The sequence below is a fragment of the Macaca mulatta genome, chromosome 8, assembly GCF_049350105.2.
Source record: "Macaca mulatta isolate MMU2019108-1 chromosome 8, T2T-MMU8v2.0, whole genome shotgun sequence".
Classification (NCBI taxonomy): domain Eukaryota; kingdom Metazoa; phylum Chordata; class Mammalia; order Primates; family Cercopithecidae; genus Macaca; species Macaca mulatta.
The window spans coordinates 84016098-84039219 of record NC_133413.1 but is presented as its reverse complement, the minus strand read 5'-3'; the positions used below and the strand labels follow the sequence as shown (position 1 = coordinate 84039219).

General features: G+C 45.4%; 1 protein-coding gene across 33 annotated transcripts in view; it reads left to right on the top strand.

The window, feature by feature from the left end:
• Positions 1-23122, top strand: part of STAU2 (staufen double-stranded RNA binding protein 2) — a 332176-nt gene that overhangs the window by 295447 nt on the left and 13607 nt on the right. For 2 of the 33 annotated variants that reach the window (XM_077943830.1, XM_077943827.1), the window contains one exon: positions 3273-4118. The exons of the other annotated variants lie outside the window; for them this stretch is intronic. In XM_077943830.1, coding sequence (XP_077799956.1) covers positions 3273-3284 — 12 coding nt within the window. In that variant the 3' untranslated portion in view covers positions 3285-4118. Of the gene's footprint in view, positions 1-3272; positions 4119-23122 lie in introns of those variants that run through there. 33 annotated transcript variants of the gene reach the window in all.

Sequence of the window (23122 nt, the reverse complement as noted above, 5' to 3'; positions counted from 1 at the left end):
TTTCTAAGCTGAGGTAGATCTCTTTAGTATTCTTGCCATTTTCCATTGGAAAACAGATATCTGACTGCACAGTCATCGTTTCTATCCCTTTCAGTGCCCTTGATGAGCTAGAAAAGGCCAGCGGATTATGAAAAAAATCTTAATTCATGGATATAATATGTCCTGAGGAAAACTCAACTTCAAACAATTACCAGTGCAAGTTAAAGATGTCAGGGCTAAAAGAATGTTTGAGTAGCAATATATTTATTGTATCAGAGAATCAAAGATTTGGGAACATTAAGAGACCTTGGTTTCATTTGGTAAATGTTGTTACTCGGTACACTGTGTGTGTTCACTACTCAATAAAATGTTCTGTACAACTCCTGGAATTTGAATCTAGCAGCCCCTGTACTGTTTCCATTTTTAAATAGATGCCCAAATGTGTTTGCATATACATTTTTCCATACTTGAAAAATATGTCGTTATAGAGAAAATATCAGTGGCTCTAAACATAGAGAATGTTATCAGCCCCAGTAACCCACATAGGAACGGTAGGAAGAGAATAATTATCTGGTAAGAAAGAATGCAAGAGAAACTCCCCAAGACCTCCGAATATGGGCCCTATGCCCGTTCCTGCCTCCACAGCGGGACTGTTCTGCCCCCTCCCTTCCTGCCATGAGGAGCACCTGCTCCCTCTGCCTCCCACTTAGCAAACTCTTCCTCTTTCATGTCCACATTTCCAATTTATTTACTTCTTCCTTGAAGCAAGGACTATATTGTACACTTAGGTGTTCAAAAGATACCTGACTGAATGACTGATTGATAACTCTGGGCAGATTTCAGTTATTCTTTCTCCATGTAATGCAAGATGAGAGGTTCCATTTCTTACACTGGATTAATTTAGGCTCACCTATTTTAAAGCGGCCCTATTTAAAGTCTTCTATATCATGAACTGGGACCTGTTTTAAATAGACCACACTGTATATTTTAGATTGCCCTTTTGTGCCTAATCTCATGTGGCACATTTATTTATGCCCTGTTTGGCTTTTGGTTTTTAACTGAACAATGCTCCACAACAAGATAGAAACACATGCTATTCACAGATCTGAAGATTTTAAGGGTATTTGTCTCGCTGCTGAGCCTGAGTCTGCCCACTGGAGAGCATGTCCCATCATCATTCATTTGTGCCAGTACATGGATCCTTTCTGACATGGGCCTAGACATTTAACCCATCTTCTTAAACTCTAAAAACAGCCAGTGAACTTTGATTTGGATGACACACTCAGACACTAAGCCTCAGCTTCTCATCCATCCATCTGTCCATCCGTCCATCCGTCCATCCATCCGCCCATCCATCCATCCATCTAATATGTATTGAACATCTACTATGTTTTAGGTTCTGTGTTGGGGCTAGAGAGATATGTACATCATGCCCCTTGGTCATGGCCAGGTGGTATACAGAGACACGTTGTAGTCTCACATATCAGTCTGATTAAAAAACAACAACAACAACAACAACAACAACAAACTATAACAGATATATGGGCAAAGCATTCTAGAAGTGCAAAGGACAGACACAAAATTTGGGGAGCACTTTAGGGGAGGAAATGACGGTGGTTTTTCAGCTGAAGATAAGAGGGTAGGGCCTTTAAAGGACAGGGAATAACCTCAGCAGAGGCACAGAGCACCCCTGGGCCTGTCTCTGGGGGTTGTGAACATACCTTACACTCCTGGTTTGGGCTGCTCTGGCCTGCCCTGAGCTGAGGCTGCCCCAGAGCCCAATGGGGACAGGTCCCACTTTCTCTCTAGGTCAAGGGAGGTCTGCTGTCAGTGTCTGCTGCAGCAACAGTGAGCCTCCTAAACACGATGGCCTTTGACTCCCAACCTGTACTCCTGGCTCCCAAACCCTCCGCCCTGGCCACACAGCCCCTGAAAGAGTAGTAGTTTGACCAGAGACCAAGTTGCTAAGTTCCCCAAATCAACCTCACGACCTCTCCTTCCTGAGCCTTTGCAAGTGTAAACTTCCCTACCATTAGATAGCTGTGAGTCTCAGAGCCAGCGCAAGCAGAGCAGGCAGTAGGCTTTGTGACCTGCACCTTTGTATGAGGAGATGGGATCCAGATGGCCCTTCTGCCTGCACCAAGGCATGTTTTTGGTAAGCTTGCACATGGTAGAATTCTAGAGTCATGCCGCAAACACTGAGTAGGATGAACTGGCTAAATGTTTCCGTCTCCAGTTGAAGCTGAATCCTATCTCTAAGCATGAGCTGGGCTTGGACTCCAAGGTCCTGCCTAAACCACCTCTCTCCTAGTGGTGGGAGAACCACTCGACGGCTCCACAGCCATCACTTCCCAGATCTGCATAGGCTGCAGCTCTCACTGGGCAACCATTGTCCTGTGGAGGGGCACAGTCCTACTGTGGCTTTACTATAAAGTCATTTAAAGCCATGATCTGTGTGTGTGAATATACGTCTACAGACCATACGTATTAATCGCCGCTTGAAAGAATGCCCTCATTAGTCTTTCCCTTGCCTAATACTCTTATTCTTCTCTCTTTAAAAATAAGAAAATGTAAAATGCCATTCAAATGGAAGATGTCATCATGGTCTGTTATTGCTATTTCTGTGTTGAAGAACAGAGTGGATGGATAAATGATTGGCATGTCCTGTTGGGATAGAGTGACCTAGGACCCCATTCCATCGATTCCTAATCTTCCCTGCCCTTGTCTGTTGCCACCTCTGATTCAGGGACTGAGAAAACATCCCTCCATACAGATACACAGATCACAAAAAGAAGTCTCTCAAATTCAGTTTTATGGTAATATTATCAAGAAGCAAAAGTAACTATGTGAGTTGAAGGTAGGCCCACTTCACATTGTAAAAATTAGGTTATAGCTGCGAATGAAATCAGCGATCAGATAATCCAAGAAGAAATATAATTCTTCAGGGTTCCACAAATTTTAAATTTGTCCAGTTGGTGTCATATCACAGTTACTGTTTAATATTTTGGCATGTGTAGCAAAACACAGTTTTATGTATGTGTGGCATTTTAAAAACTAACAACCTAAAGTGCAGAATTCGTGACTGCTAGATTGGGGAACGGAATTCCTTTTTTACAGCTTGCTCTATTGAGAAATAATTTTATTAACCTCTATATTCATTAAAGATAACTAATTTTTAAATAGTCTAATATTCTGAGGGTTTTCTTTGTGAAAAATGTATTTAGAATTAGGTGATCTTGAGTAAAAGGAACACACATTTAGTAAAAGTGCACATTTGTTTCCTGGCTACACAGACATGCATCTGAGTGACAGCTTGAAGCTCAGCCCTCTGGAGTGGAATGGCTGCTGGAGCAAGTCGTCACTTCAGAGAACTGGCATCCTCCCAGAGAGAGGGCAACGCTGACCCACACCCACGAATTTGCTTTCTTAAAACAGATACATGCCTGATCAGTAGCTTTGTATCTTTTTCTAAAAAAAGATGTTATTTGTGTTACCAGAGTTTAATTTCTTGTTGGTATAAAAATGCAAACAAAAATCTACCTATCCTAAGAAAGTAATTGCCTCTTAAAAATTTTTTTTTCTCCTTCTCAGTTCTAAAAAGAGATATCTATTTTCAAACTGGTTTAGCTACTCAGGCTTCAAAGCACCTAAGCACTTGTGCCAATTTTCACCAGTTTGGTTTGGGTAGGTAACAAGGTGCCCCTTGATTTTTCCCAGACAGCTCCTAGAATCTAAAGTTGCTAAGTTCCCCAAATCAATGTTTGCCGAGTATATTTGCACATTCGGTGTCCGTATAGAGTGTAAATGATGGGAATACTGAGCAAAGAAATGGGAAGATACGCTTATGTAGTCGTTGTTTGTAACATCAAATGATAGCTTTTACATTCTTACTCAAATTCACGTGTTTGGGATTAATAATTGCCAGTTCATGAATATACAGCATAATATTTTATATGCTACTACAAGTGAATTTTGCTTCTACGGAAATGCGTTTTCCCTTTAATAATAATTGCCAACCTCTTTTTAAAAAATCACAGGTGTTTCTTTTGCTTGTTTCTTTGTTTCTTTTTACTTTTCTGCTTTGTAATCACATTTTAGAGGTGAAATCTAGAGATTATATTTTTTGTTAAGAAACCTGCAGCTGCGAGTCTTATCTTTGAGAATTATTCCTGCTCTCTTTCAATGTCTCCTTGAAGACACCGAGTCAGAGTCATTTACTAGCCACAAATACAAAATGCATTAGGTTTTAACAGCAGATCTAAATTAAAAACTCAGTAACGTGGAACAAATGGACCCCTAGTTCATTTCCAAACTAAAACCCTAGTTACATTTTATTGTTTCTAAACCTTTCTTACTGCAAACCATCAATCCACTGACTTCCTTCTGGCTCGTTGGAGCTTTGAACTGTACCTTTACGGTGCTATAAATTAGCATGTCACTGAGATACACTGTCATTTGCATTAATTTCTTTAGAGTCGAGGTTGTCTGTCTTTGAAGACATCTTTACAATACTTAAAATTCGCTCAGAAAAGCAATGCCCAACTAAAAGATGTAAAACATAAGTTTAAAAAATATGTTTTGGCTTTTATCTCAGGTTGGAAACTAAAAATGGTCAAAGTTACGTGTGCAATTCTGTGATCCAGAACTCACGTTCTACTACTTCAGTGTTACTGCTTAAGGCACAGACGTTTAGTGACAGGAAGGAGAGGGCGAAGAGCACAGCCCTGCTCCCACCCACCTTAAGACAAGGAGCCATTTTAAAGATATTGTTACAGGGGGAAATGGCCAGGGTCATAAAATTGTCAATGAAATGCACTATCATCCGGCTTTCCGTGGGATGCATGGCAGGAAAAGCAAAAGGTCTCAGCCAAGGGGGACGGGGCCCCTCCAGCACTGGGTGGGCTGGGCCCAGGCGAGGTTTGTGAGAGTGGCCCTGACCAGGTGCTGCAAATGGCCCCTGTGAGCCTCCTCAGAGCAAGTGTGCAGCAGAGCCCCTCTGTCCTCTGTCACAGAGCCGGGTGTCATGATAGGGAGAGAGAGGGGTAAGAGAAGAGGCAGTGGATAATTACAGGGAGCCTCTTGAGAGAAAAAAGAAAACCCTCAGTTCCTCCCCTGGGAATCTGAAACACTAGAAAGCGAGCCCCTGGATGCATCGGGAGCTGTCTGTCCAGGGTGGCACCTGTCTGAGGGACTGTGTCTGCCCTGGCCCTGGCTCAGCCCTGCACTCAGCTCCTTGCTCTGCCTTGCTCCATGCTACATCCTGCAGAAGCTGATCCTTCTGTGGAATTTGTTTTCCAACCTTCAAAAACAAAATTACTTGGGAGGGTAAAAGAAAACCAAAGCCTTCAGTCCTTGGGCGGCATGCCACCAAACTCCTTTAACTCCAGCTTTGGGTTATTGTGTCCCTTTGAAATAGACACGGTTTGGGTTGAACCTGCACTTCTAGCATCTGCAGAAGAGAAGGAAGAATATACTATTTTTAAAAGGAACATTCTGGAAAGTGTACAAAACCTGATCATTAAAAAAATAAAAGCCAAGCCCTCAGCTGCACAAACAGCCCTTGTTCTCCTCCAGCAAGGTCTGTCAGGAGTGCCCACCTTCCTCGCCCTGAGAAGAGCAATTAAGGAGACCAGGAAGCATCGCTGAGTTGGTCTGCTCTCTCTAAAGCCTTTTCAATCACCTCCTTTGATCTAGTTGCGGGGCGAGGATAGGGGGGTGGGGGGGAATGGGGGGGGTAGCCCAGCCTGCTTCATGCCTCAGCCGTATTTGTAGGCACTGTGTTAGAGAAACGCTTTCTCTCTCTTAACATATTTTTTTGAATCTGAGTGTACACATCTGTCTTTATACCCAGCCGCTTTTCTGGCCCCAAACAAGTTCTCTGTGAGTTTCCCCAACTGAGCTCAGTGGGATCTCTGTCAGCTGCAAGATTTATGTCATCTTGTCCAGTCCTGAGAACTGTTCCTTCAGCTTTTCACATCTGGATCTAATTGGAAAGACATTAAGTGCACTGGAAAAGCATATTTTAGGGCAGTTCTTTATAGACACCCCTATTAAAGAAGCTGACGGCTGTAGGTTCAAGTGGGATGAGCCGAGACAACATCTCAAAAAGTAGAAAGCACAAAATTATGAAAGAGCTGCTGGAAATGAGAAGGCCCTGTTCAAGGATTACGTTTATAGGGTTGCTTTGGGAGAGAAATGTGGCATGATGCCTGCCAACTACAGGCTTTGCCAGCAGCGTGTGGGATCAGCACACGGATAACTGGGTCCTTTGGTGTTTGTGAGGACGGATTCCTCCTGGGCCTGGTCTCCACATCCTCAGGTGCTGGCATTAGGGTGTGTATACACAAATATCCTAAAAGAGCAGGAGGGTGGCTGGTAACTACAAATGCCGTCACCTTCTTGCCTCACTGTCTCCTTTAGGGCAACCACACCCTGAGATGTCTTGATACATAACAATAGAAGCATCTAATCAGCTTGGAGCAAAAAACAGCACACGCACTTGTGTGACTTTAGCAAAATCCCTCATTCCCTAGCTTTCTCCTGATTTTGCACGCATTGTTAGGTTTCAAATAAACACACCCAAGATTGAAGGCAGAGGGTAGTTGAGATGATCAGCATTATACAGGTTTTCAGACTTGTGACTTGTGTTCAGAAGGATGATGAAAATCAAAGAATATTTGTCATCAGAAGAATACCGATACTTTGCTTTTCTTTACCTGTATTATATTTTGAAGCCCTGAACTTTCCAGTTGCTCCAGAGCAGTTGAACTTCTCTGAAGTCCTAGCCCCCAAATATCTTATTACTAGAGGATAAAATGAGTCTTTAGTTTCCTCTCCTTGGACTCCACCTCATCTCATCCACGGCTTTGGTTAAACAGGGATTCTTAACCTTTTTTGAGCCATGGACTCTTTGGCAATCGAGTGAAACCTAAGGACCTCTTCACAGAAGAGTATCTTTAAACTACGTAAGATAAAAATGCATGCAATTTCCCTAAGTTATGTCGACATACAACTATCACAATATTTTGAAAATAAGTTTTTGCTATAGTCATAAATGTGTTTAAGACATTGGCTAAAAAGACCTCCAGTTGGTTTAATAACTTTACTTCTAATATACTTCCAATATTTCCAATATTGTGCCTAAAGAAGTTTCTGTTACTTATTAATATGTATTTTTAAATGTCTAAATTCATAGAGGCCCCAAATCCATGCACCCAAAGTTACCCATCCTGGGTTGGTTTGAAGGCCATTTGGTTGTCCACTGATCCCTTGCCTCTGCCAGCCGGGTATATCCTGCCGCCCTTGTCCAGGACTGCATCTTGGAAGGTATCTGGCCCTCCATGTAGCCCTGTGGGGAAGCTGCTGCTCCCTTCTGAGTCTGCAGAAGGTGTCCAACGGGCTGAGTCCAGATAGGGACCCTCTAGAGCTCCTCCTGCCAGAGGCAGGAGTAGTGAGGGGGCTCCCTGGGAAAGACCTCGCCCTGACTCGCCCCCACCCTAAGCCCTCCTGGGCCTCAGGAGTCCAGAGAGCCAAACAGCAAAAGTGGTTGTAACAAGGAGGGGGTAGGCTGGTGTAGGAGCTTAGTCAAGAGGGAGCTTAGTCTGTCCTGCAGGCCTCTTGCCCGTGGTCCCACTGCCCACCCAGCCACAGGGCAGACAAGCCTTTCAAAAACAAATCTGAGCTCGCTGCTGCCCTGGTTCCAGTTGGTGCCTGGGAGAGTCTGTGCCCCTCGAAATGACACAAAAGTCTTGTTATGGGCTGGATTGTGCCCCCACCTCTGTAATTCATCCGTTGAAGCCCTAACCCCCAGTACCTCAGAATGTGGCTGTATTTGGAGATAAAATATTTGAAAGAGGTAAAGTGGCGATGAGATCATAAGAATGGGCCCGAATCCAATCTGACTGGCTTCCTCAGAAGAGGGAATCAGGACACAGAGCAGCCAGGTGTGCTGCCCGGAAGGAAGGCCCTGGGAGGACGCAGCCAGAAGGCCGCCACCTGCAGGCCAAGGAGGGACCCATCCTGATGCTTGCTCTTGGACTTCCGGCCTCCAGATCCCGGAGAGCACCGTCTGCTGTTGATGCAGTGGCGGTGTGTGGGATGGTGCTGCGGCGGCCCCAGCAGATGCTTGCGGCCTAACTCGCCTGGCCCCTGCCCGAAGGCAGCTGTTGCTGCCCCACGCCTCTTACCCGGCCCGGCCCTGTCCCCACACCTTGCTCCTGCGCTGGGGGCCGACTCCAGCTCATCCTTGAGGAAAACCCGGGCTGCCCCTAGTCCAGGAAGTCTTCCCAGCCCTGGCCAGGCTGCAGGCCCCTCCTCAGAGCACCCGCTGTCCGCGCGCACGTGGCGGTGAGAATATTCCCGCGCTCCGCACTGGCCCCCAGCGCCCACGGCAGGGACCGGCTGTCCACCTGTGTTCCCACAGTGCAGGCACGCGGCGTCCCAAAAGGGCTGGGTGAGCACATACCCCGAACCATCCCTCCAGCTGGATTGTCCTTGCTGTGTCCACCAACTCTGATTTGGGAAACAGATAACCCGGGTTCAAGGCCAGGTGGGTCATCTCCCAGCCCTGTGACGTGGATGAGTCGCATGACCTCACTGAGACCCCAGTTTCTGAGCAACTGTGAGCTCAGGACCAGGTCAGTGTCTCTCAACCCTTTTAAGACTTGCGCCTCCTAGCCGGGCGCGGTGGCTGACGCCTGTAATCCTAGCACTTTGGGAGGCCGAGGCAGGCTGATTGATTGCCTGAGCCCAGGAGTTCTAGAACAGCCTGGGCAACCCGGTGGAACCCCGTCTCTACTGAAATACAAAAAATTAGCTGGGTGTGGCGGCGTGCGCCTGTAGTCCCAGCTACTCGGAAGGCTGAGGCAGAGAATTGCTTGCACCTGGGAGGCGGAGGTTGCAGTGAGCCAAGATCGCACCACTGCACTTTAGCCTGGGACAGAGCGAGACACTGTCTCCAAAAAAAAAAAAAAAAAAAAAAAAAAAAAGACTTGTGTCTCCTTTTAGCAAACGTCAAAATCCTATATCCTTCTTTCCCAAAATGATCCCTGACCCATGAATTCCTTTAAGCCAATATGCTTATGCCAACATTTGCTTTCTGTAGTTAAACACTCATGGGTGCCTGCAGCTGGGAGGGAGAGGAAGCAGTTTAGGCAGGCCTATTTTAGGATTTTGCCTGGGGTCCTCCTTGGGAGGGTCCAGTCACTGTGCACCCGGGTTAGTCCAGTGTAAAGTCTTGTTTTGGGAATGGGTCAGTGGTGGAAACGAGGAAGTGAAATTGGAAGATGTTGGCTAAAAATCCCATCGATGGATGCCCTAGCCAGTGTGCACGCTCATGGGAATGTCCCGGTGTGGCTTGACAGGGAAGACCAGCCCTGCTGTCGCTTTCCAGAGGCGTGTAAGGTAGATCCTCTCCTGTTAGATCATCTCACTTCATTTCCTGATAAAGATGAAGTGTCCCCTAGCCACCCAGAGGCAGGAGAAGAAGGAAAACTACTGCTAACTTTCCAGTCAGCCTGGCCTCCCCACCAGTGCAGGTGGGAGGCGCCCTGGTTCTTCCAGGGGGTCCACCTCGTGGTCAGCGAGGCTCCTTCGGGTCCCTTCCCTTCCAGGCCCTGGGGATGCAGCTGCCCTCCTGTTCTCTTTAAAGCTGCTTTTACCCACAACTTGTTACAAATTTTTAAGAAAGCAATTTGACATTATCTGTCAAAATCCTATATTTGTCTTATAGATGTAGTATTTGCACAAAATGTTTGTAGAGGAATATCCACTGCAGCATTTTTGGTAAGAACTGGACACAATCTAAATGTTTATTATTATGGGACTGATTAAATCAATTATGGTATAGCCATACAATGCAATGCCATGCAGCTATTAAAAAGAATGAGATAGAGCTGTTTATGGTATCTTGAAAACATGTCCAAGATGTAGTATTATTATGTGGAAAAAAAAAAAGGTTGCAGAAGAATTAGCATAATGATTCCATTTGAGGAAAAAACCAGAAGTCCATATATGTGTATATAAGAATATAACAGGCCGGTTGCGGTGGCTCACGCCTGTAATCCAGCACTTTGGGAGGCCAAGGCAGGCTGATCACGAGGTCAGGAGTTCGAGACCAGCCTGGCCAGTATGGTGAAACCCTGTCTCTACTAAAAATACAAAAATTAGCCGAACATGGTGGTGCACGCCTGTATGTAGTCTCAGTTACTTGGGAAGCTGAGGCAGAAGAATTGCTTGAACCCGGGAGGCGGAGGTTGCAGTGAGCTGAGATCTTGCCGCTGCGCTGCAGCCTGGGGTGACAGAGTGAGACTCTGTCTCAAAAAAAAAAAAAAAAAAAAAAAAAAAAAAAAAAAAGAATGTAACAAATAAGACGCACACCACACCTGACTGTTCATAGTAGTTATTCTGTCACATGAGATTGGAATTGATTGAAGGGTGAGACAATATGGGGGACTTTCCTTTAACATTTAGATATTCTTAAACATTTTATAATGAGATTATTAATTTTAAAATTAAAAATAGGCACAATGGCTCACGCCTGTAATCTCAGCACTTTGGGAGGCCAAGACAGGGGGATCACTTGAGGCAAGGAGTTTGAGACCAGCCTGGGCAACACAGTGATACCCTGTCTAAAAAAAAAAATTAAATTAAATTAAATTAAAAATGTAAAATACTGTTTTTCCAAAAGCACAGTTCTAATTTTGTTCTTGTCTTACCTTGCATTTAGATATAATTAGACATTCACAGAATGTAGTAGAAATAGTACAGAGAGGTCCCACGTACTAATAGTACAGAGAGATCCCACGTACTCTGCAGACAGTCTCTTCCAGTGGTTACATCTCACTGACCTGTAGGACAGTACACAAACCCAGAGATCTATATTAGTAGAACACATGTGTTGCAGTTCTGTTCCATTTTATCACGTGTGTAAGACTCGTGCAACCACTGCAGCGATGAAGATACAAAACTCTTCTGTCACCATGAGGCTCTCCCTCGTGCTGTCTATTCTCCCTTCACCCCTACTTCCCCACCATCCCCAACCCTGGCAACCATGAATCTGTTCTCCATCTCTATGCTTTTATCATTATTAAAATGTTACATAAATGGAATCATAATAGTGTGACTCCTTGAGATGGACTTTTGTTCACTCAGCTTCATGTCCCTGCGGTCCATCCAAGTTATATCAATAGTTTGTTCCTTTTGATGGCTGAGTAGTATTCTATGGTATGTATGCACCACAATTTGTAACCCATGTTTAGGGATATTTTGCTTGTTTCTAGTTTTGTGTACAGATTTTTATATGGATATAAATTTTCATTTCTTTGGAATAAATGCCCAGGAGTATGATAGCTAGGTTGTATGCTAAGTGTATGTTTAGTTTTTTATGAAACTGCCACACTATTTTTCCAGAGTGGCTGAGCCAGTTTACAGTCCCATCAGAAGTGGCTGAGGATCCAGTTCCCCCGAATCTTCTCTAGCATATGGTGGTGTCACAATTTTTTATGTCAGCTGTTTTAACAGGTGTATATAACATGGTCTTAATAGCTAGTGATATTGAGCATCTTTTCATGTTTGCCATCCGTAAATCCGGTGAAATGCCTGTTTGTGTCCTTTGCCCATTCTCTAAATGGATATTTTGTTTCCACTGTTGAGTTTTGAGAGTTCTTTTTGTATTCCAGATACTGGTCCTCTGTCAGATATGTGGTCTGCGAATATTTCCTCCCTGTTGTAGCTTGTCATTTTCCCCCTTATCGAGTCTTTCACAGAGCATAAGTTGTAATTTGATGAGGTCCAATGTATCCATTTTTCTTTGATGGTAATTGTGTTTTTAAAAATAAAGCTTAAAATGTTTTGTTTTTTGTTTTGTAATTTTGCACGTTTTTGTTTTGTAATTTTGTTTTGGGGGTTTTGTTTTGTGTTGTATGGTTTTGGTTTTGGTTTGGTTTGTACTTTTGTATAAAAAAAAAGAATAAGGGACTGTTGCCGCCATCTCTTCCTTAGGATTCATCTTCCCCCAGCCTGACTGCAAACTGGAGTGCAGCCCTGAAGAAACCCGTTCCTCCTCTGTTGTCCCTGAATATTCACACGGGGGCTGTTTCTGTTTTAAGTGAAACAAAATGGAGACAGAATAAGATTCTGGATTTGTCTAAAGTTCTATAGTCCTGCTCACTCACCTGTAACTTCTGACTTCTTTCTTGGCTGATAAGGACGTCTGGTTCGAGTTTGGCTCTCTTTTTATTCTTGAGGTTGGGCTTCACTAGAAACCCTCTGCCCTATTCTTTGTCTTCTAGGAATGCAGACTCCCCGTCTAGGCGCTCCTTCTAGAGGTGAAGAGCGTGAGGACGCCTTCCTCTGAAGGCTTCTCCTAGCTTGAAGACACAATGAGAGTTAACAAAGGATGAGTCCCTTACCCACTGTTAGCATGTGGTCCCTGTGTCCTCTGGAAGTGTCTTCACAGGGAGGCCATCTTGAGGAGGGGAGAAAAATGCAAGTATTTCTTGGCAATATTAAAACACAGAACACCAATCTTAACATCGCCAGGTCACCATGCTGGGCTTTGTGAGCCAGGCATCCACATCTACTGACTACAAATGGAGCAACAACTCCATGCCAGTGTTAGTGTTAAAGATACCAAGATACATAAAACCTAACTCCATCCTGCTCTAGGAACTTACAATTTACGGTAGGGGGATAGAACAGAGATTCCTCAGCAAGTGAGTACAATGCCATGGTACCACTTGCAGTAGAAACTAATTACTCACACCTGCTTCCTCAGAATTCTCAGCTCACAGTTACACTACTCAGCCTCTCATGGAGTTAGGTGTGGTCGTGTCACTGGGTTCTGGTCAATGGAATATGAGGGCTTGTTTATTTATTTATTTATTTATTTATTTATTTATTTATTTGACGGAGTTTTGCTCTTGTTGTTGCCCAGGCTGGAGTGCAATGGCGCGATCTCGGCTCACTGCAACCTCCAACTCCTGGATTCAAGCGGTTCTCCTGCCTCTGCCTCCAGAGTAACTGGGATTACAGGTGCACTGCCACGCCCCGCTAGTTTTGTATTTTTGGTAGAGACGGGGTTTCTCCATGTTGGTCAGGCTGGTCTCGAGCTCCTGACCTCAGGTGATCTGCCCGCCTCGGCCGCCCAAAGTGCTGGGATTACAGACATGAGCCGCAGTGCCTAGCTGTCACTCTTCATTCATAATATCCTCCTATTTTATTTTCTCTTCCATTGGCTAAAAGGAGAGGAACATAATGCTGGTCTAGAGGAGAGCAGAGTCACAAGATGGAAGGAGTCTGGGTCCCTGACTGACTAGGGTCTACTGCCCAGGAACACCCACTTGGGCTTTCCATAAACATTGAGGTTCTGGAGTGTTTGTTTAGCAGTTAGCTTACTTTAATCAGTATCCAGGTCGCAGAAATCACAAGTCACTACTTTTTTTTTTTTAAGAGACAGGGTGTCACTCTGTCACCTAGGCTGGAGTACAGTGGAGCAATCTCAGCTCACTGCAGCCATAAACTCCTGGGCTCAAACAATCCTCCCACCTTAGCCTCCCGAGTAGCTAGGACTACAGGCACATGCCACCACACCCAGCTAATTTTTATTTTTTAAAGGCAAAATCTTACTATGTTGCCCAGCCTGGTCTCAAACTCCTGGCCTCAAGCAATCCTCCTGTCTCGGCCTCCCAAAACGTTGAGATTACAGGTGTGTATGCTGCACCCAGCATCTACTTTCTTTCAAATCTAAAAAGGCTTTATTGAGAAGGTGCCTGATATCCCTTGGGGCTCATCCCACATTACATCTAGACACTATGAGTACTACTTACATTTACAAATTAGGATATTGCCTTGTTGCTTTCTATGCATGTATTCATTCATTCGTTTTCCTCCTTTGAAATGTCATTTTACCCTTATTTGGCTAATAATACTAGCTATACAAAGCACTCAGTTGCATGCTGCCAAATTCCAAATAGCTTATTGCTTTTAGAAACTGCCTCCCCCTCTGACTTTCAGCAAATTCTTCTAGCCTTTTGATAACTTAATTCATATCCTTTCCACATATTTATCCAAAGAGGCAACTTTTTAATTCTGGCACAGTCACCCTTTTTTTTTCCTCCTGGGCTTTGATACTACCAGATGCTAGAGGAAAAACATTTGCAATATGCCTACAATCTATTTCAATATATAATTCTATCCAACTGAATGTCAGGCATTTCTAAAGAATGTTGTTGGTTGATTTAACGTCCCTTGCCCAAGTTGAGGTTTTGATTTGAAATTGCATATTGGAATGCTTTGTGTTACATTTTGCCCCAAATTTATAAATCTATCATGGATTCTCCCTTCTATCTTGCTTCCTTAATAGATGAACCATCAAGAATGAAGTTTAGCATGATAACTTGAGAAAGCAAAAGAAGAAAATCTTATGCTTTTGAAAGGGAATGTGCCCTCAGGCAAAAGTTTTAAAAAATTCTCTGTCTCGTAATACATGTTAGGAAATGCCAGTTGTCATGCATGCAGCTTAAGATGGATTAGGATTCCATCACTGATCATGGAATAAATTCTTATACTTTTAATCTTACAAGTTAATTTGCGCCAAGCAATTAGAAAAAAAACTGTGTTTGGATATAGTAGAATGTGTTGACCCTCTTAAGAGTACTAGCAGTTTCTAGAAACAATTTAGCAGAATTTTTTCCAAAAGTATTTGGCAGGCCTCATATCCCCATGAGTATACTAAATTTCTTCTCATTTAGGGGTGGAGGTAGGTAAGGGGGACCACTTGTGACCATATTATTCAAACACAGTAAATCTCTTTGTATGGTTACATTGTCTTAATGAGGATGTTTTGCAGAAATCAGGATGCTAGCTTTTTCTTTGAAATGGTTATTTAAGTATACACTTTAAACATTACTTTTAAATGGGGTTTAATGGGGTTTCTAAAAAGCCAAAGCAAGTGTGGTATTGTTGGTGATGTACTTTCGTTTCAGTCGTAACTAAAAGAAGGTATCGTTTACTTCTTGAACTTTACAGTGACTTTGCATTTGTGTTTGTTTAAAAAAAAAGCTTTCCAGAAAAAAATATTAAAGTTTGTCCCAATAAAGTTTCTTCCAAAGTTGTGATAATATAATTGACATAAAACAAGTTTAAAACACATTAGAGACACATAATACTTAACTTACTTCACTTGAAAGACCAACGTTCAGCAGCCACTTCCTCCAGATGGATTGGTCTGTAAACATCAAGTGAATCGTTAGTTCTGGGTTTCAATAAACAGGGGAAATAATCTGCTCCCTAATTTCCATAGAAAACTTCTGAGAATTAATGAAACTGTATATAAGAGGTGGCTATATATTCTTCCACATGGGTACTGTTTCTAACCACTCATTCATTCTTTTAGTCATTCAGCCAGTAAGTGTCTAGGGAGGGTCTACAATTCTAGATGTTGAGTATTCAGCAATGAATAAAGCAGACAATGTCTGCCTTCATGGAACTTATTCTCTTTTTCTTTTCTTTTCTTTCTTTTTTTTTTTTCTTTTGTTTTTTTTTTTTTTTTGAGACTCCCTTTATTTTTTTTTTTATTTTTTATTTTTTGAGTCTCCCTTTGTTGCCCAGGCTGGAGTGCAGTAGCACGATCTTGGCTCACTGCAGCCTCTGCCTCCCAGGTTCAAGCAATTCTCCTGCCTCAGCCTCCCAAGTAGCTGAGATTACAGGTGCGTGCCACCACACCCAGCTAATTTTTGTATTTTTAGTAGAGATGGGGTTTCACTACGTTGACCAGGCTGGTCTCGAACTCCCAACCTCAGGTGATCCGCCTGCCTCGGCCTCCCAAAGTGCTGGGATTACAGGCGTGAGCCACCGCGCCTGGCCAGAACTTACTTGCTAATGGAAGACGCAGATACTAAACAAGTAAATGGTTAAATATATAATATAATTTTAAGCATCAATAAAATTTTAATGAAATCTTGCCAAAACTGAGGCAGTGTGAGGAGCTATGAGAATATAAGGGTAGGAGTGGGGTGGTTTGACTCCTTTAGATCCAGGGGTCACAAGGAGGGGACATTGGAGAAGATACCTGGATGAAGCGAGTGAGCCATGTGAACTGGGAGGGGTGTCTCCAGTCTAAGGAAAAGCACAGGAAAGTCCTTGAGACAGGAGTTAACTCAGGGAGTTCTAAAAAGAGCCAAGAGGCTGATGTGCTGGAGATCTGGGGGCTGGGAGCACCAGGTAGATAATGAGCCTGGAGTTGTAAATGGGGTAGGATCATGTAGGGCTTTGGGGCTGTAGTCAGGAGTCTGGGTTTTGTTCTAAGAGAAATGAGAAGCCCCTGGAGGATTTGAATAGGGTAGTGACTGGTTCTTATTTACATTTCAAAAAAATCACTCTGGATGTTTGCAAAGGGTTGCTTTGAGTGAGCAGGGATGGACACAGGGGTGCAAGTTGGGAAGGTACAGCTTGTGTCTCCGGGAGAGACTGACAGTGGCTTGGGCTAGAACCGTAGCAGAGCAGGTGGTGAGAAGTAGGCTCCGAGTACATTTCAAAAAAGAACCAACAGAACTTGCTAATGGGTTTGATGTGGGAGATGAGAGACAATGGAAGCAAGCGAGGCTGATTGCTAGGGTTTTTGCCTGAGCAACTGGTGGAACAGGGACACCATTTCCTCGGGGAAGAGTGGTTTGGGGGTGGTCATCAAGTTTCATTTCGGGCAGGTTTGAAATGCTTATTAGACATCTAAGTGGAGAAATCCACTAGGCAGTTCAACATGTGAATTCTAGGGCAGGAGGTCAGGCTAAAGATAGGGATTTAGAGCTATCAGTATTTATAAGGGATTTAAGCCATTGGCCTCAGTAAAATCATCTAGGGAGAAAATTTTGATGGAGAAGATAAGAGGTCCAAGGATGGGCTTGAAAAGTCAGGAAGAAGGAAAAGCCAGCGGCAGAGGAGACTAAGAGCTAAAGTAGGAGGAAAAGCAAGATGACAGTGGTTTTCAGAAGCCAAGCAAAACCTAGTCTTCCCATATTAAGAAAAAAATGGAAGCGGCTGATTAACACCCTTTCAGGTCCTGCACCCTGAGCTTCGCTCTTAAGAGGCTCCTGGACTTGGCCAGGCTGGTGCTGTATCTTGAGCACTCAGGTGACACATTCTCTCACTGGACTGAGGTGGGATGATATAGGTAGTTCAGAATTCAGCTCCAGAACCAGGCTGCCTGAGTCCACATTCCAGATCTATCAGGAGCAAGTCATGTGGCCTTGTACAAATGACTTCCTCTACATCTCCGTCTCCTCATCTTTAATTGCGAATGAGAGTCAAACCAACTTGTGGTTACTGTGAAGATTAAGTGAGTTAGGAGATGGCAAGTCCTTAGAATGAAGGCTTCATCAGCAGAAGATGCTTTCCTATTTACTAACTGAGATTTGTACTAGCTCAAGGTCATATGACTGGTAAGAGTTGGAGCTGCTCATTGAGCCCAAGTTTGTTCAGCTGCCAATCTCAGCCTCTTTCCCACCTCTGTCACTGCAGCCTCCACCTGCCGGGTTCAAGCAATTCTCCTGCCTTAAGCTCTTGAGTAGCTGGGATTACAGGCATTCACCACCATGTGAGGTTAATCTTTGTATTTTTCAGTAGAGCCGGGGTTTCACCATGTTGGCCAGGCTGGTCTCGAACTCCTCACCTCAAGTGATCTGCCCGCCTCAGCCTCCCAAAGTGTTGGGATTACAGGCGGAGCCACCACGCCCGATCAAATCTCAGCCTCTTAACCAGCTTGCTGTCCTGCCTCCATACAAGATTCAGGGAGCTGGAGATGGTGCTTGACTTTTGCATGCAATGGGGGTGCTGGAGCAGCTCCTGCCAGCTCACGGTGCCAGCTGTGCACACGTCTTCCCAGCTGCGTATCGATAGCCAGGGTGGAGGTGTCAACAGATGCTACACTTAGGGATTTTCCCCCCACCAAGAGTCAGTTGTTAAATATTTACCAGCACAATACTGTCCATGGAGAACCCCCCAGGAAGTCCAGACATATCCATCAGTTAATCCCCATGGTAGGATGGTTTTGCTGATGCAATCTTCTAAACGGAGACATTGAGGAACCAGGTATAGAGGCTTTCTCACATGACCAGTGGTGAAGCTCAGGTCCAAATGTGTCTCCTTACAGTGGGAGGGAAGACAGCTTTTACCAGCAAACCAAGCTCCCCGCACATTAGGTAGTTCTAAACGCCCCCTCTCCGATAGCCCTTCTCACGTTGCAAGTTTGCTGGTGCTGTTGACCTGTGTGGCTTTGTCTCCCTGAGCGGGACTAACTCTGAGTATCAGGGAGCCTGAAAGATGAGAGGCCTACACAGCTACCTGCCTCCCATCTGACATTTGGCCCAAGGCAGTGGGCGTCACCCAGTCTTAACATCTAGCTGCCCTCGCTGGACACAAGGTTCCTTCCTGTTTTGAGCCCGAATCCGTTTGCCTGCAGCTTCCACTCCTTGGGTTTGGCCCAGCCTTCCCCAGAATAAGGCACTGCCCTTTACTACACCACGGCTTTGAAACTGCCGGGGACACTCACTGCGCCCTCGATTCCCACTCGGCCTGGTGGCTGCAGCCAATCTGAGTGGCTTCGTGCCCCAGCTCCCTGTGGCTCACCCCAAATGCTGCCTCTCTGGGACACCTCCATTTCCTCCAGGGCGACTTGAGCACCACCTCTTGATGTCATTGGTGTATGTCCTTTCCTCACAGTCATCTGGTTCCACTGCCATTGCTGTCCTGCCTGTCTCCCTGCTGGGACGCATGCCATGGAAAGGTGGTGACTGTCTGTTAGCGCCCGGCATGGTGCCTGGTTCTCCATGAGTATTTGTTGAATGCGTGTCCATACCCCAGTGGTGAGTCAGACAGGCCAGGCCCGTCCTTCAAGGAAATAATGACAGACCGAGACCAGTGCCATGAGGGAAATAAGCACAGTCCTGTGATTTGTTGGGGGGCACACTCCAGACAGAGCGGTCGGGGGAGGCCTCCCTGGAGCTGAGACCTGGAGCTGATGAGCAGCCCGTGGAGAAGGGATGGCCGGAGGGACCAGCCAGCGGGAATCCCTGAGGCAGGAAGGAGCTTGTCCCAGCAGAGGGACAGAAGAGCCCAGCACAGAGCAGAGGAGTGAAGGGGTCATGGTGCGGGGGCCCTCGGAAGAGGTGTGATCGCCTTCCAAGGGCAGGGGAGGCTGCTGAAGGGTGTAGGTGGGAGGCGGCCCGATCCTGCTGTGAAGAGGCCGCTGCAGCAGGAGGGCAGGCTCTTCTCTTCTTGCCTGACTGGCCTGTCGGGAGTGGCCAGAGGCAACTAAGGGCCCCCTGGCACCTAGGCCTCTCTTCTCAGGCCCAGCCTCCCCTCCCCAGGCATCTCAGCCAGACCCTCACCTTTCCCTGGGCCCAACACCAACCTTACACCTCAGTGTGACTTTCAGTCCCCCTTTAAAAGATGTATATTCATTTTTCCATGGCTGTGGTGACAAATTGCCACAAATGTGGTGGTTTAAACTAACACCAATGTGTGATCTTGCAGTTCTGGAGGTCAGAAGTCTCCCATGGGCTCACTGGAGCTATTGAGGTGTCCCCAGGGCTGAGTTCCTTTCTGGAGGCTCTAGGGGAGAAGCCATCTCCTAGCCTTTCCAGCTTCTAGTGGCCACCGCATTCCTGGGTTCATGGCCCCTTCCTCCGTGTTCAGAGCCAGTAATGACCCATCCCTCACACCCTTCTCCGATCATCATGTCTCTATCTCTGCCTTCAGCTGGGAAAGGTTCTTTAATTTTAAGCACTTGTGTGATTAGATTGGGCCCACCTGGGTAATCCTGGCTACTTGTCCCATCTCCAGGTGCTTAACCTGATGCTATCTGCAAAGTCCCCTTGCCAGATAAAGTAACATATCACAGGTGACATGGATTAGGACATGGGCATCTTTGGGGGCCATTATCCTGCACACCACAGGACTCCTAGATCTTAAAGGATCAATCAAATACAGTGTGTGAACTGTCAGGATGTAGATTCAAAAACTGACTTTAAAGGACGTTGTCGAGACTATCAAGGAAATGTTCACATAGGTATTTAGATGATATAAAGGATTTAGAATTAATATTGTTAAGTGTATTAATGGCATGTATCTTTACCTGATATTTGATTTGGAATATTACAGGAAAAACATGGAGTGAGACACCTGAAACAAGATTGGCAAAATAGGCCGGGCACGGTGGCTCACACCTGTATTCCCAGCACTTTGGGAGGCCAAGGTGGGCAGACCACCTGAGGTCAGGAGTTTGAGACCAGCCCGGCCAACATGGTGAAAACCTGTCTCTACTGAAAATATAAAAATCAGCTGGGTGTGGTGGTGCATGCCTGAAATCCCAGCTACTCGGGAAGCAGAAGCAGGAGAATCGCTTGAACCCAGGAGGTGGAGGTTGCAGTGAGCCGAGATCACGCCACTGCACTCCAGCCTGGGCGACAGAGTGAGACTCTGTCTCTAAATAAATAAATAAATAAATAAAAGATTGGCAAAATACTGATAATTCATCTGGGTGATGGATGAGGGAGCTTCAGTGTATTATTATCCTTTGTACTTTTGCAAAGATTTAGAACTTTTATTTTTAAACGTTGAAAAATATAAATAGATAAATATATGTGTAAAATCCGTTGTAAGAAGTTAAGGAGACACATGTGGAACAGAGCTAAGGTCTGTTCTGGCTCCATCTTTGCTGTCATCCCACCACTAGGATGGCCACCATATGTCCCAGGAAAAACATGAGGCTCACTGCATCCCTCACCCACTGAGAGAACGTGCCTTTACCATCTTTTATGCTGGGGCCTCTATTTCAATAAAACCAATATTCAGAATTAAACAGAACTTCAAAGGTTATCTTGTTTGACCATCACCCCCTCTCCCCAGCCCTCCCACATGCAATCCGGGAATATGCTAAGTGCAGCAAAAGTGATGAAATAACCGTAATGTAAGGTTTTATCAATTGCTTACTCAAACCAAAATGGAATTCCTAAGTAGAGCTGTCTGTGCCCATGTTCAGCAGGAATGCTTCACATTTTTGTTGGAGTTGAATATCAAAGAACCAAGACATCTCAAAGGGACCTTCCCAGCGGTGAGGGGTGAGGGGTGGAGGCAGAACTCAGCCATGATTGCCCTGCAGAGCCAGGCTCCTCCCAGGTGAGAGGCGCTCCGCTCGGGTCCCTCTGGTTCAGGATATGCCGCCACCAAGGTCTTAGGCAAAACCCCAATTGTGGAGTCCTCCCAGATAAGGTTTCCCAGGCATCTCCTTTGCAGACCCCAGACTGGCCTGAAGAGGGCAAAACACTTGTTTCAGACCTCAAAGATGATGGATGATTGAGATCTCAAATGACTGACATCTTAGAAAGACAGTAACTATTCTCCATATTCCTTGGAGGTAAATTCTGGGGCAGGAACATTTCTCTCAGACAGATAGATACAACCCAGTCCTGCTTCCTGGGACTTTTTATCCTCTTGCATTTTGGCCGCAGAGCCCAAAGGTGGGGTGGAGGGGTGTGTCAGAGGCGGGGAGAAATATGGAGCGCTACCTGCAGAGAGGAAAGCCAACTGGGGCAAGATGCTGGCTCTGAGAACAGAGAGAACAGAATAAGACCCCTGTCTGCGAGCATCTGTCTTCCCGGGGGAACTTCAGATAGAAGTGGATGGGTCATCAGCTGAGGAATATTTTTTGAGGATGGTCTGTAGACACACTGTGGAGATTTCAAAGAGGGAAGGGGCCCCACCAGCCAAGGATTTCCCAGCTACCTGGGAGACAAGACGCAAACACATCAAAGGCGACTCACAGTTTAGAGAGGCAAATGGCAAGCACTGTTAGGAACCCAGACAGAGATAGGCGGGAAATTAGGGACGTCCACCTGGAGAAGCAGAAGAGACTGCAGGGGCAAAGGTGTGGAGACAGTGGGCAGACCAACCTCAGCAGGGCAGAAGGTCCAGCAGGGGCATCTCCACACCAGCTGGCCAGGGAGCTTATGGATAACGCTGACATCTGCCAGGTGTTCCTGAGGCTAGGGACTGGTCTCCTGGGTTGGGGTTCACACTCTGGGAAATGGACTGGCACTCAATGAGGTTACAAGGTAGAATGGGGCCAGCCAATAGGGGCCTTGAATGCTGGGCCAAGATATGGAATGTGATTCCAGGGGTGGGAGTTATTAATGGCTTTTGATTGAGAGAGTGGCTTCATGGTAGGGTTCTCTTAGGAAGACCAGTGAGACAGCAATGGGCTGAAGGAATGAGGAAAAATATAAAGGAAATTGAACTTAAATTAACATGAAGTGAGAAAGGGAGTGTAAAGAATTTCATGACTGGATGTTGGACTCAAGAGAGAAAGATGTGTAATGAAAGCCCTCATTTATTAAACACCACTATGGTCAAGGCATTTACCTCTCAAATAATCTGGTGCATTCATGTACCGGATTCAGCTTACATATGATGAAAAAGAGGCTCAGAGAGATAAAATGACTTGCATAAGGACACACAGCTGGTCTGCAGTAAAGCTGGAGTTTTAATCCAGGTCTAACAGAGTCCACATAGGAAGCCCTCTCCCTTCCTTGTTCAGGTGACAGGGAGAGTGTATTCGATTTCTCTTGCTGCCTTAACAAATTGCCACAGACCTAGTGGATTAAAACAACACAAATATGAGATCTTGGAGTTCTGTAGGCCAGAAGTCAGACAGGAATTTCACTGGGCTAAAATCAGGAGTCAGCAGTGCCTTTTTGGAGATTCTACGGGAGAATCCACCTCCTTCCCTTTTTCAGCTTCTAGAGGCCACTCACATTCTTTGTATTGAGTCAAGGAATGTGAGTAGCCTTCAGAAGCTGAAAGCCCCCTTCCTCCATCTTCAAAACCAGCAACATTGCCTTTCTTGGACCCTTCATCCCTAGCCACATCTTTGTCTCTGACCACAGTCAGGAAATGTTCTCTGATTTTAAGCACTTGTGTCATTGCAGCGGACCCCAGGAGAACCCAAGGCTAACCTTTCCACGTCAACATTCGTACCTTCGTCTCATGTGCAGAGTCCCTTTTTCCATGGGAAGTAACGTGTTCACAGGCGCTGAGGATTAGGACATGGGCATCTGGGGGGCTATGATTCTGCCTGCCACACAGAGTGAGC